Below are 14,913 nucleotides of genomic sequence, written 5' to 3' on the forward strand. Positions count from 1 at the left end.
AAATGGAAAAGGAGATTCAAAAGATCACTGAAGAAAATAGTTCTTTCAAAATTAGAATGGAACAGATGGAGGCTAATGACTTTATGAGAAACCAAGAAATCACAAAACAAAACCAAAAGAATGAAAAAATGGAAGATAATGTGAAATATCTCATTGGAAAAACAACTGACCTGGAAAATAGATCCAGGAGAGACAATTTAAAAATTATGGGACTACCTGAAAGCCATGATCAAAAAAAGAGCCTAGACATCATCTTTCATGAAATTATCAAGGAAAACTGCCCTGAGATTCTAGAACCAGAGGGCAAAATAAATATTCAAGGAATCCACAGAACACTGCCTGAAAGAGATCCAAAAAGAGAAACTCCTAGGAACATTGTGGCCAAATTCCAGAGTTCCCAGGTCAAGGAGAAAATATTGCAAGCAGCTAGAAAGAAACAATTCAAGTATTGTGGAAATACAATCAGGATAACACAAGATCTAGCAGCCTCTACATTAAGGGATCGAAGGGCATGGAATAGGATATTCCAGAAGTCAAAGGAACTAGGACTAAAACCAAGAATCACCTACCCAGCAAAACTCAGTATAATACTTCAGGAGAAGAATTGGTCTTTCAATGAAATAGAGGACTTTCAAGCATTCTTGATGAAAAGACCAGAGCTGAAAAGAAAATTGGACTTTCAAACACAAGAACGAAGAGAAGCATGAAAAGGTGAACAGCAAAGAGAAGTCATAAGGGACTTACTAAAGTTGAACTGTTTACATTCCTACATGGAAAGACAATATTTGTAACTCTTACAACTTTTCAGTATCTGGGTACTGGGTGGGATTACACAAACACACACACACGCACGCACACACACACACACGTAGAGACAGAGTGCACAGAGGGAACTGAAGAGGATGGGATCATATCTTAAAAAAATGAAATCAAGCAGTGAGAGAGAAATATATTGGGAGGAGAAAGGAAGAAATGGAATGGGGCAAATTATCTCTCATAAAAGAGGCAAGCAAAAGACTTATTAGTGGAGGGATAGAGAGAGGAGGTGAGAGAAAAACATGAAGCTTACTCTCATCACATTCCACTAAAGGAAGGAATAAAATGCACACTCATTTTGGTATGAAAACCTATCTTACAATACAGGAAAGTGGGGGATAAGGGGATAAGCAGGGTGGGGGGGATGATGGAAGGGAGGGCATGGGGAGGAGGGAGCAATTTGAGGTCAACACTCATGGGGAGGGACAGGATCAAAAGAGAGAATAGAAGTAATGGGGGACAGGATAGGATGGAGGGAAATACAATTAGTCTTACACAACACAACTATTATGGAAGTCATTTGCAAAACTACACAGATTTGGCCTATATTGAATTGCTTGCCCTCCAAAGGGAAGGGGTGGGGAGGGAGGGAGGTAAAGAAGTTGGAACTCAAAGTGTTAGGAACAACTGTCGAGTAATGTTCTTGCCACTAGGAAATAAGAAATACAGGTAAAGGGGTATAGAAAGTTATCTGGCCCCACAGGACAAAAGAAAAGATGGAGACAAGGGCAGAGAGGGATGATAGAAGAGAGAGCAGATTGGTCATAGGGGCAATTAGAATGCTTGGTGTTTGGGGGGGAGGGGACAAAAGGGGAGAAAATTTGGAACCCAAAATTTTGTTAAAATGAATGTTAAAAGTTAAATAAATAAATTAGTAAAAAAAATAAAAAATAAAATAAAATTATAGAAGTGATCCTGCTTAAAGTAAATAAATAAAAAGGAACCTAAAGCTAGTAGTTCTCATGTGAAAACTAAAACATTAACTGTACATCTCCAGGCCCCTCTTTCAAAACCCATATATCTGATTACAACCATAAGAAATTCTATTTTGTTGACAATAGAACTGATACCAAAATGCTTTCAAATTAGGTTGTAGAACTGTTCCTATGGAAGTCATCTTTGTTTTCTATAAAACTATTAATTCTTCTAATGTTCCACACAGCCAGATTGGATCTTAATTTACTACTAAACACACACACACACACACACACACACACACACACACACACACACACACACACACACACACACACACGCTCTCAACCTGGGTATCTACTAGTAAGTGACAGACTTGATTGGCAATATAAATTATATAAATATAATTTAATTACGTAATATAATTATTATTATTATATAAATAAACATAAAGACCATTTACTTTTCCTTAAGGAAAAAAAGCTACAGTTTTCCTAGAAAAATTACTAGATTGGGATTCCACTTGAGAAACTGAAGAGGCACATGGTATTAGCAGAGGGACCCTCTTGGTAGCAACAAGGCCTGAGTTCAAGCCCTGTATCTAAGACACCTTAAACTCTCAGGGCCCAAAGCAACTCTCTAAATTACTTATACAGTCAAATACATAAAATTTATGTGAAAGATTTAGAAATAATCATTTAAAAAAATATATATGTTTTACTTTCCCCCCAATTACATGTTGAAACAATTTTTAACATTTTTTTTTAAGTTCTGAGTTCCGATTTTCTGGTTCCAGGAGCCAAGATGGCAGATCTCTCCCTCCCTTTGTTGACCATGACGAGTCCAGAGAATATCTCCCCAGGAAAAACCCTGAACAATGGGAGAAGCACAAGGGGCAAACAGACTCTCAGCCTGTGAGGTTAGAAAGATGGCTAAGGAGGGTTCCTCTTGCTGTGGCTGAAGGCAACCAGTGCAGGATCAGAGCTGTCCCAGGCAGCCCCACCTAGCAAACTGGGAGAAGATCCTGAGCCCCAGGGGGATGAAGCCAGCAACTGCCAACACCAGGACCCCAGGCGTGCCTCAGTACCCCAGTGGAATCTTGAACACACTAGCACAGACAGCTGAGCTTGCCTATGCTCTAGCTCAGCAAAGGAGCCTCCAGAGTCCAGACCACCCCTCCCCCACACTTACTGAGCTAGCTCCAGGGTAATTGCAGGGAAAACCCAAAAAGACCTAACTGGCCTCTGCTTTCCAACACCAGCCTGCTCAGCACCAGGTAAGCTGCAGCATTTTTAGTTTCTAGCTGAAAGAATCAGAGGCCACAACACACAAAGCCTCAAGTTTTAGGTAAAAGAACTGTGGGACACAGCTCCCTGTGCCACAGTCACAGAAATCTACTTTAAAAGCCAGTAAATGGGTTGTCATGAGTAAAAAGTAAAGCAGAAAAGAAAAGACCATAGAATCTTTTTATGAGGACAAGGACCAAAACACAAATACCAAAGAGGTCAGCGTTGAGACTGTACTCCCATCTGAAACTTCAGAAGGGAATATGGACTGGTCTGAAGCACAAAGAGTATTCTTGGAAGAGCTCTGGAAGAATTTAAAAACCCAAATTAGAGAAATAGAAGAAAAACTGGTCAATGATTTTAAAAGTATGAAAAAGGAATTCACTGAAAAGAATGGCTGCTTAAAAAGGAAAACTGGACAAATGGAAATGGAAGTATAAAACCTAACTGGCAAAAATAACTCCCTAAAAGGAACAATTAGACAGATGGTAAAGGAGATGCAAAAGTTAACTGAAGAAAGCAATTTGATAAAAAATAGAATCAGGCAAGTAGAAGCTAATGAATCTATGAGACATCAAGAATCAGTCAAATAGAATCTAAAGAATGAAAAGATAGAAGGAAATGTAAAATATCTAACTTGAAAAACAACTGACCTGGAAAATAAATCCAGGAGAGAAAAATCTAAGGATTATTGGTCTACCACAAAGCCATGATGAAAAAAAGAGCCTGGACAACATCATCCAAGAAATCAAGGAAAATTGCCCTGAGGTCCTAGACCTAGAGGGCAAAACAGTCATCAAAAGAATCCACCGTTCACCTCCTGAAAGGGACCCCAAACTAAAAACACCAAGGAATTTTGTTGCCCAATTCCAGAACTATCAAGTGAAGGAGAAAATACTGCAAGCAGCCAGAAAGAAACAATTCAGTATTATGGAAATACAATCAGGATAACACAAGATCTAGCAGCTTCTACATTAAGGGACCGAAGGGCATGGAATAGGATATTCCAGAAGTCAAAGGAACTAGGATTAAAACCAAGAATCACCTACCCAGCAAAACTGAGTATAATGCTTCAGAGGAAAAAATGGTCATTCAATGAAATAAAGGACTTTCAAGCATTCTTGATGAAAACACCAGAGCTGAAAAGAAAATTTGACTTTCAAAATCAAGAATCAAGAAAAGCATGAAAAGGTAAACAGGAAAGAGAAATCATAAGGGACTTACTAAAGCTGAACTGTTTACATTCCTACATGAAAAGATAATATTTGTAACTCTTGAAACTGTTCTCAGTATTTGGGTAGTTGGAGGTTTTATATACACACACACAGCACAGGGTGAGTTGAATAGGAAGGGATCGTATCTAAAAAAATAAAATTAAGGGGTGAGACAGGAATATACTGGGAGGAGAAAGGGAGAAATGGAATGCAGCAAATTATCTCTCATAAAAAAGGCAAGAAAAAGCTTTTTCAATGGAGGGGGAAAGCGAGGAGGTAAGAGGGAAAAAGTGAAGCTCACTCTCATCACATTTGGCTCAAGCAAGGAATAACGTGCACACTCAATTTGGTATGAAAACCTATCTTATGCTACCAGAAAGCAGGGGAGAAGGCAATAAGCAGGGTGGGAAGGATGATGGAAGGGAGGGCAAATGAGAGGAGGGAGAAATTAGAAGCAAACATTCTGGGGGAGGAGGGACAAGGTCAAAAGATAGAATAGAAGAAAGGGGGGGCAGGATAGGATGGAGGGAAATATGGTTAGTCCTACGCAACGTGACTATTATGGAAGTCATTTGCCAAACTACACATATACAGCCTATATTGAATTGCTTGCCTTCTCAGTGGGGATGGGTGAGAAAGGAGGAAGGAAGAGAAGTTGGAACGCAAAGTTTTAGCAACAAATGTTGAGAATTGTTTTTTGCATTCAACTGGGAAATAAGAAAGACAGGTGATGGGGTATAGAATTTTATGGTGCCCTCCTAGACAAGAGAGAAGATGGGAATAAGGTAAGGGAGGGGTGTTAGAAGGAAGGGCAGATTGGTGAAAGGGGTAATCAGAATGCTCAGCGTTTTAGGGTGGGGGGAGGAGAGAGATAGGGAGAAAATTTGGAACTCAAAATGATGTGGAAATGAATGTTGAAAACTAAGAATAAATAAGTAAACATTAAAGAAAAAAAGTTTTTTCCTTCATCTTACCTGAAGAAGGGGAGTATGAACATGGGAAACGACATGAGGAAGTCTTCGCCATTCCCGAATGGCCAGACTACTGGCCATCTCCACAAGACGTTCAATGAAGTTAAGCTGCTGTTCTTCAGGGTGGCAAATAGCTAAGTATCCTCGATACATATTGACTTTCCATGCCATCTCTTTTGGGCAACTAAGTTCCACCTAGTGGAAGAAAAAAGATTAAGAATATCTTTCTTCAAATTACCACCGAGGAAACTGAAAACTACCCTGTCCACTTAGTAAAAAAAGCAACAAGTGGCATAAATGAAAATCACTTTGCTCTGATGCAAAAAATTACCTGGTCAACATATGCTCCCATTTTAGCTGTTTTCTCCTTGTTCTTTTATAATGCTATAGAGAAGGATTAGATAAATTCCAACCAGGAAGCCATGCTAGGAGTTCCTTCCTACAAAGCCACCTTGTGCTTTAGGAGATTTAAGCTGCTTTTTTATAGTTCAGTCATGACAACCCAGATACCAACCAGCATGTGGACTGCAAGAGCAGCTTCTTAGATCACAGGTTCCAACGGTCAAAGATTGGGCCTCCTACTGTTAGTGACTTAATGGGACTGATGTCATTTAAAATAATAGAACTTTTTAAAAATAACAAGTGTGTTTCATATCAAATTTTGTTTTTTATTAACTCCAATGTTTAGAAATTAATCTATTTTTTCTGGTCTCAATATAGCCTTTGTTTTTAAAAGCAGGGGGCAAAAAGGGCATTAATAGAGAAATTACTGATTTTAGGTTTATAAGTCTTACTATGCTATGTTCAGTAATGGAATATAATTTTTTTTAAATAAAAATTAGTTCAATTCAAAAGCCAAGGTATTTTTGCGCTTAATTTTTAAGTGGATGATGAAACATTTTGTAAAAACTTAAAATACATCTAAAAAGCATATTCTACTCATAAAAAATATGATGTTTAACATTATCAAAATAAAAAGTATGATAGCTGATTTAGAAAATGCAAGGGAAAATATAAAATAACACTGGCACATTCTACTAAGAGTACTATAACAAACAGCTTTACGCGCAATCTGCAACTGAAATTAAAATTTCTAGCCTTATCTCTATCATACAATATAAATTTTTCATTACTAAAAAACTTCTGACTAAAACAAACATGTAATTACTGATAGCTGACAATTTTCATATTATAAAATTAAAATTATTGCCACTCAGAAATAACAAATTCACTCATTTTCAGCACACAGGCAAGAAAAACAAAACAAAAAAACCCATATTCCACTCTCTATTTCAAGGTTTGAGATACCTAGTCACTTATTTACATGGTATAAACATTTACGCTACACATACTTATAAGAAAAAGATTCTTAACTTAGAGTCTGTGAACTTAAAAAATTTTTTGATAACTACATTTAAATATAATTGATTTCTTTTCTGATTCTATGTATTTTATATATTCAGAAACATGTTTGTAAGAAGGGGTCCCGTAGGCTTCTGCAATCTGTCAAAGGGGCTCCCTCCTCACATTGAAACAGTTTAGAACCTCCTACATTAAAATGTAAGCTTCTTGAGAAGGAGAATTGTTTTAGCCTTTCTTTTGTTCCCCTAGCACTCAGCAACAGCGCCGGGCACATAGTAAACTCTTAAATAAAGTACCTGCTATTCAACTTGTTGACCAGAGTAACATGTTCCATGAACATAAAAATAAGTTTATCTATTCAAGTAATTTCTTCAATTTTAATTGAGGACAAAGCTTCCCTAGTCATTACACACTTTAATTATTCAATTAAGCTAGGATTCAAGCAAAAGAAGTCATCTTTGAGAACTATCTTAATCAGGCCATGGTTATTAGTAATATTTTAAATTATAATAATATAATTAAAATAGTTAATGACTTTATAACTATTTTAACATTAACTAATAATAGTTAATGATTTTTAATAGTTAATGATTAAAATAATTAATGCTAAATTTCATAATTTAGCACTTTAAAAATAAGCAGTTTGGTAGGAAAATTTTTTACAAGTTTTTCTACAAATTCTTCTAATAATGGCCTTTTCTTTCAAATACATAAAGACCTGAGTCAAATCTACGAGAATATGAGTCATTCACCACTTGATAGATGGTCAAAGTACATGAATAGGCAGTTTTCAAAAAGAAGAAATCAAATCTATCCATAATTATATGAAAAAATGCTCAATCATTACTGCTTAAGAGAAATACAAATTAAAACAACTCTGAGGCACCATCTCACACCTATCAAATTGGTTAATATGACAGAAAAGGAAAACAACAAATGTTGAAGGGGATGTGGAAAAACTATGCCCAAAGAGCTATAAAACTGTGTACATTCTTTGACCCAGAAATATCACTACTAGATCTGTATCCCAAAGAGATTTTAAAAAGGATTTAAAAAAGAAAAAGGAAAAGAACCTATTTGTTCAAAAACATTTATAGTATCTCCCTTTGTGGAGGCAAAGAATTGGAAACTGAGGGGATGTTCATCAATTGCAGAAAGGTTGAACAAGTTGTAGTATACAATTGTTGCTATTACTATTAAATTGTGCTATAAGAAATGATGAGCAGGTAGATTTCAGAAAAACCTGGAAAGACTTACATGAACTGATGCAAAGCCAAGTGAGCAAAACCAGAACAGTGTAGACAGTAAGAGCAATTCTGTACAAGAATCAACTAAGAATGACTGCTATTCTCATGAACCAAGACAATTCTGAAGGACTTAAGATGAAAAATGCTACCCACCCTCCAGAGAAAGACCTCATGGAGTCTGAATGCAGACCGAACATACTACTTTTTACCTTCTCTTATTTTTCTTGGGTTTGGGTGTCTTTTTTTTTTGTCAGTGTTTTCTTTCACAACATGGCTAATACGGAAATACATTTTGCGTGACTCTACATATGTAACCTGTATCAAGTTTCTTGCCTTCTCAAGACGGAGGGAGGTGAGGGAGGAAGAGAATTTGCAACTCAAAATTTTTTTTAAAAGAATATTAAAAATTGTTTTTACATGAAATTTAAAAATATATACATATATGTATATTTTAAATGAACATTTTTATTCCCTGGCATTTCTAAAGATGAAGAAAAAAAGCTAGAAACAATTCAACCAGTGTTTAACTTACCAGCATCAAGCAATGAAAGGAAAAAGTTAAAGTTTTCTTTTAGGTCTTGGTCTGCTATGGACCAAACTTAATTACACCTATCTAAATATAACTATATCTAAAGGACTAAGATAGAGAGTATTAACAGGTTTGTCCTAGGGTCAGAGTTATTCCCAGACGGTTTCTTTCCTCCTCTGGCTTTACTACTAACTTTGCTTCTATAGTGTCAATTACCTGCCAGAGTTCAGGCCAAAGTTCAGGACCCAGTCTCATTATCCAACTCTCTGTCCATGAACTGTATTATCTTACAAGAGTTTTGGATGTTAATCTTATGGTGCATCCAAATATAATTATAGCACATAATGATAAATATCAAAAGACCAACCGACGTCTACATGGCACAAGAAATGATAAGGAGAGTCATTAAATCAGTATTTTCCTTTAATATTTTAACTACAGCGACAATATTAACAGGTCACCTGCTGGGAGGCAAGAACAGTCATGTTACAGAAATCTTCATATCATAACAGCATTCCTCAAAATGAGATGAGAAAAGTGCCTTATGTTTAACGATTTATATAACAGTATTTGTAAAGACAGATAACTTTAGATGAACCAGTGATCAGACAGGATTCTAGACCACTCCTGATAGAGGTAGGACTCTACCTACTATGTTTCATCCTGATGATGGACTCAAGATGCAAAAAAAAAAGACATACATTTATACATGATGAAACATACTACCCAACCTCTAAACAGAGAGGTAATGGACTCATATAGTTTAAGAGGATTCTGGTGGGACATGGTCGATTCAGGAATTTGTTTTGCTTAACTACATTTCTTCTGAGGGTATTCTCTTTCTCAATGCGGATAAAGGGGAAGAAGAATGGGAGTGAGAAGGATTCTCATTAATCCAAAAAAAATAAAACAAAATTCTAGGTGAATAAGTTCCGAAGAGGGTAAGGTTTTTGTTTTGGTGGTGGGGAGGCAGAAGAAGTAGTGAACTCTGTTGAGACATGTTAGGTTTGAAATGTAAAAAGAACATCCAGTTCTGAATGTCCAATAAGCCGACGGTGATACAGAGTTCAGGAAAGAGACCTACGTAGGGTCCTACAAGGGGCTACATAAATAGATCTAATAATCATCCGCATTAAAGATAACTGAACCTGTAAAGTAGTTGAGACCACTAAGTCAGAGACTTATAGAGAAGAGGTCTCAGGAAAGAGCATTGGGAAACACTGACACTGAATGGATGTGCTTTGGTTAAAAGAACTAGCAAAAGAAATTAAGTTATGGTAATATTGGTAGAACAATTAAAAAAAAAAAGAGTTTATCACAAAAAACCCAGATAGGATAAAGCAGAGGAGTGGCAAACAGAAAGGTCAAGAGATGAGGACTGAGAAGAAGCCATTAGATTTGGCAATTAAGAAATCAATGGAGAAACTAGTGGATGGAGCTTAGAGTCAGGAAGATTTGAAATCAAATCCTGCCTCAGACACTTACTAAACTGTGTGGAAATGCTGAGAAAAGTCACAACTCCAGTGGCTCCTTGTCACCTACCGGATCAAATATAAAATCCTCTGATTGGTGTTTAAGGCCCTTTTTATATAACCTACCAATCAAAAAACTTCCCAGTCTTCTTACCCCTTACACTTCAATCCTCCCCCCCTCATTTTCTCTTTGATCCAATGGCTTTAAGACTTTTTGCTGTTCCTTAAAAAAGACCTCTCAGCTCCAGTTAGTCCCCCAGGCCTGGAACATTCTTCCTCTTCATCTCTTCCTCTTGGCTTCCCTCAAGTTCCAGCTATAATCCCACCTTCTACAAGAATTTTCCCAATCTGTGTTACTTTCAAGGTTTTCCCGCTATTGATTATTTCCCATTTATCCTGTATAGAGCTTGTTTGTATGTAGTTTTTGCATGTTGTCTCTTCCATTAGAATGGGAGCTCCTCAAAGGCAGAATCTATCTTTTTTTTGTACCCCCAGTTCTTATCACAGTACCTAGCTTATAGCAGCTCTTAAAAACTGCTCATGGCTTGCCTGTACCTCACTTTCTTCATCTGTAAAATAAAAATAAAGCATAAACCTACCAAATAAGGTTCCTGTGAGGATCAAATAAGAAAGCCTATGTAAAATGCTTTGCAGACCTCACAGTGCTATATAAACTCTATAGTTGTTGTAGAAATTATAATAATTACTGTGATCATTCTGTCCTGCCATGCCCCCGTTCTTCACCTTGAAGCTTCACTCCAGTCCTAGAAATGGAAAAGAGCCTCCACCCCTGCAGCCTCCCTCTATTTAAGAAGGGAGACCAGACACGTCTTATTCCCTACTGCACTCCAGGGCTTTCCCTTACCCCCTGTACCTCTGTCTCTCTTCCCCGCTCCTCCAATCTTCACTTTCCTTTCCTTCCTCCCATTAGAATATAAGGTCCTTGAGGGCAGCAACTGCCTGTCTTTCCACCTGTATTTGTATTCCCAGCTCTTAGTAAGTACCTGGCACACAATACGTGCTTAATAAATGCCTGCTGACTGACAGCATCACTGGTCATTTCAGAATGAACAGTTTCAGTTGAATAATGAAGTCTGAGTCTGATTGCAGAGTTTAAAAAAGTGAAGTGAAAAAAAACAGAGACACCAATTACAGATGGTTTTACCAAAAAGTTTAGCTTGGAAGACAAAGAGAGATATAGGGCAATAACTGGCATGGTAGAATCTCAGGAGGGTTTTGTTGTTTTTTTAAAGAACATAACTTTTTAGAAGGTGTCAGGAGACAGGAAGAGATCGAAAATTAGGGAGTGAAATAATTCTGGGAGCAATCTTCTTGCAAAGAGGAGGGGATGGGTCAAGGGTGCATGGAGAGGGGTTGGCTTTGGCAAGCAGAAGGGCCTCCTCATAAGGACTGGAGTAAAAGAGGGAATAGTAGGAGAAGATGTCAGAAGAATGTGAAATTAGGAGGAGGGGTGAATGAGAGCTCTTGGCAAATGGCAAGGTGGAAGAAAAGGGGGAGGCAAGGAAGGCAGATCAGAAGCTACCTATGAATCCCAAATCTAGATTTCTCTCCATGATCTCTTAGGTTCCAGGACTTCAATGCTTAGCAACACAGTGGATAGAGTACTAGGCCTGGAGTCAGAAAGACTTGAGTTCAAGTGGTACCTCAAATACTCTGTATGTGAAAATGGGTAAGTCACGCAACCTATTTGCATCAGTTTCCTCAACTGTAAAATGGGGTTAATAACAGCCCCTAACTCACAAACTTGTTGTAAGGATCAAATGAGATGATACTTTTAAATGCTTACACAGTTTCTAACACAAGTTCCTCCTTCCCTCCAGCTCCGCCCAGAATTATCACGAACAACTTATGTTTAAAAATAACTAAATCTGAACCTCCTTTTGGCTTCATTTTTGTCAGTAGTACCACTATAAGCTAGTCTCCAATGTCTGATACTTTAACTTTGATATTCAACTTTCCCCTTTCTTTATATCCAAGCAGTTACCAAGTTCTACAGAACCTCCATAATACCTCCTATATCTACCAGCTGTTATCTGTTCCCATAACCATCACCCTAGTACAGGCTCCTCATTACCACCCATCTGGATGACTGCAACAGCCTCCTAACAAGTCTCTACTACATCCTTTCCTTCAGTCCAGTCTTCACACATGGCACACTCCGCATATTTCTCACTTCTTTGTTCAAAAATCTTCAGTGGTTCCTTACCAATAAGAGTCCCAATACCTTGCCTTGGCACTCCAGGCTTCTACACTCTGGTGCCACCCTACTTCTCAATGCCTAGATTATGCTTTGTTTATTGAATATGTTCCTGCATCTTTGTTCACACTGTTGCTATGCCTTAAATATCTTTCTTCTTTCCATCTACTGAATGGTGACCCATACTTTTAAAGCCCAGTTCAAATGATTTAAAAAACAGTGGTTCTCCAAGTGCAGACAAATGAGACCTCTGATCCCTAGGACTTTTTTTTGCGGGGAGGGGGGCAAAAAGGGAGTTAGTCATTATGTCAAAACTATTTTCTTAAATAATATTTTATTTTACTGTTAAAAGTCTTCCTTTTTCCAACTACGTATATGATAGAGGCCAGATATCTTTTTTATAAACACTTCACTAAAACAACTTATTGCAAAAGATGGAATAAAGAAGCAGATGAGATCAAATATATGATTTATTCCTGACCATCACACATCTGAAGTTCAGAATATTCTAACAAAATATTTTTTCCAAGTGACAAATATCTGTAAGGTACTGATCTACCAATGTCAATCTCTTGATCAAAATAATCTTCAATGGTTCCCCACTGCCTAGTGAATAAAACTGTAAGCATCAGTTCATCATTCAAGACCTTTCATAATTTGACCCTAATCTACCTTTTCTAGTCTTATGGTAGCCAAACTGTCCTGCCTCTAAGCTTTTCCCACATTATCTATCATGAATAGATTTCTCTCTTAGGGGAGGAAGGAGTACATTTAAGGCATGAGTGACAGCCACTTTAAAGGTATAGAAAAAAAAAGAGAGAGTTATGTGTAAGAAAAGCAAGACAGTCTGGATGGACTGTAGAATTCATAAAAGAGAAAGATGTATAATAAGACTGAAAAAGTAGTTTGGAGCTAGAAGGCTTAAAGCTAGACTGAGGAGCTTATCTCTCATCCCAGCAGCAACAGGGAATCACTGAAATTCAGCTGAGTAGAGAAATGGTGTTGTTAGACCTGTGCTTTAGAAAATTTGAGGCAGGAAGGCCCATTAGGAACTTATGACAATAATCCAGGTGAGAGGGGATAGGACTTGAACCAGGACGTTTGACTAATATGTACAGAGAAAGCGATATTATTTAAGAAGTTACAAAATCTGTCAACAGATATATATATAGTATGAGGAAGAGTATAGCATTGATATATAGTATGAGGAAGAGTGTGGAATTAAGGATGAGAGAACCTGAGTGTCTAGAAGGATGGTGGTATTCTCAGAACAGACTGGGGCATTTGGAAGAAAGTAGGAAGAGGTTTAAGGGAAAGATGAGTTCAGTTTTGGATATGCTGATTTTGAGATGTCTATGAGCCATCTGATTTCAATTAATGGAAAATGTAGAACTGGAACTCAGGAGAGATTAGGACTGGACATGTACACATACATACAAAGACATAGACATGAGAGCCATCTGCATAGAGATGGCTGATGAGGTCACCAAGTAAAAGAGGGAGAAGAGAGTTCAGATCAGAAACCTGGAGTAAATCCAATCAATGGAAACAAGAGAGAAGGCAGTGTCACAAAAACCCAGAGAAAAAGAGTATACTCAAGTAGGTCAGCAGCACTAAATGCTAGAGAGATAAAGGATGAGGGTTGAGAAAAGGCCATAAGGTATGGCAATTAAGAGTTCCAAAATGACTGAAGAAAGGAGTTTCAGTTGAATAATGAGGTGGAAGTCAGACTGCAAAAGGCTGAGAAGTGAGTGAAAGAAGGGAAAGTGGAGGAATTCTGGCTGTGAAAGAAAAGGGAAATATAGAACAGTAGCTTGAGGGGATGGCTGGGTATAATCTGTTTGTTCCAAGACTGGGAAAAGAAGACTTGGGAATGTTTATAAGCAACAGGAAGAAAAGAAGAATCTGAGTACTGGGATGGGGTAGGTGATTCTCGGGGGCAATGTGAGGGAAAAGACAGTATGGGATGACATCAATGGCCTATGAAGGATTTGGCTCTGATGAGAAGAGTCATCTCTTCCTCAGAGATGGAGAGAATAAGGGATAATACCAAGACTTGATATGGAGAGAAAAGGGAGCTCACTCTGAATGGTCTATTTTCTTAGAAAAGGATGAAGTAAGATTCTCAGCTGAGAGGAAGAAGAGAGGAAGAAGGAAGAGAAAAGGTTTAAAAATTCTGTCAGGACCATGACAGAGAATGAAAAGGCAAATGAAGGTGACAGAGAATATACTGCACCCTATTCAAAACCATTTCTATAGCCCAACTGAGAGGATAAACAAGTTTAAAGCAGTCATTACAAGTCCCAAAATATCAAGTGAAGAAGATAAATTATTTTAAATCTGGATGTATTGCACTTCAAGACAGGAATCAAATCAAAACAATCTACCCAATTTCAATTTGGGAAAAATATTTGTATCCCCAAGTCTGTGGGAGGTAGTAGCAATTACTAGAGTTCGGATTAGGTATCATCAAACTCATTATAATAGTACAAGTGACAGAATAATTTATGCAATAAAATATCATGGCGTTTCATTTAAATATGAGGAGGACAGTGGTTAAAAGTCAGTTGAAAAGAAAAAAATATGATAACGGTCAAATGTTTTCCTTGCTTCCCTCTGTAAGATATTAAATGACACACTCAGAAAAGTTCTGATGAACAAAAAAATTCTGGAAACAGTAAGTGCTAACTCCTCTACATCTTGTTATTCTAAGATCCTGCCCTCACCCCCCAAAACCCCAGCACCTGCAACCCTGTGGCCTATGTGTGTCTTCTGCTTTTTGTCAGTTGCAACTGAAGATAAAATCAATTACTGCATTTGTGCACAGAGTGGGCACACAGAAAATGCGCTGTTTTATACTCATTGATGTTCTATCAGATAGAA

General features: G+C 37.5%; 1 protein-coding gene across 9 annotated transcripts in view; it reads right to left on the reverse strand.

Moving 5' to 3' along the window:
* TRRAP (transformation/transcription domain associated protein) overlaps window positions 1-14,913 on the reverse strand; it is a 160,371-nt gene that overhangs the window by 49,113 nt on the left and 96,345 nt on the right. For all 9 annotated transcript variants that reach the window (XM_072597814.1, XM_072597816.1, XM_072597813.1 and 6 more), the window contains exon 57: window positions 5,206-5,397. In XM_072597814.1, the coding sequence (XP_072453915.1) occupies window positions 5,206-5,397 (192 nt within the window). The remainder of the gene's footprint in view (window positions 1-5,205; window positions 5,398-14,913) is intronic.

This window comes from Notamacropus eugenii, chromosome 3, assembly GCF_028372415.1.
Source record: "Notamacropus eugenii isolate mMacEug1 chromosome 3, mMacEug1.pri_v2, whole genome shotgun sequence".
Taxonomy (NCBI): Eukaryota; Metazoa; Chordata; class Mammalia; order Diprotodontia; family Macropodidae; genus Notamacropus; species Notamacropus eugenii.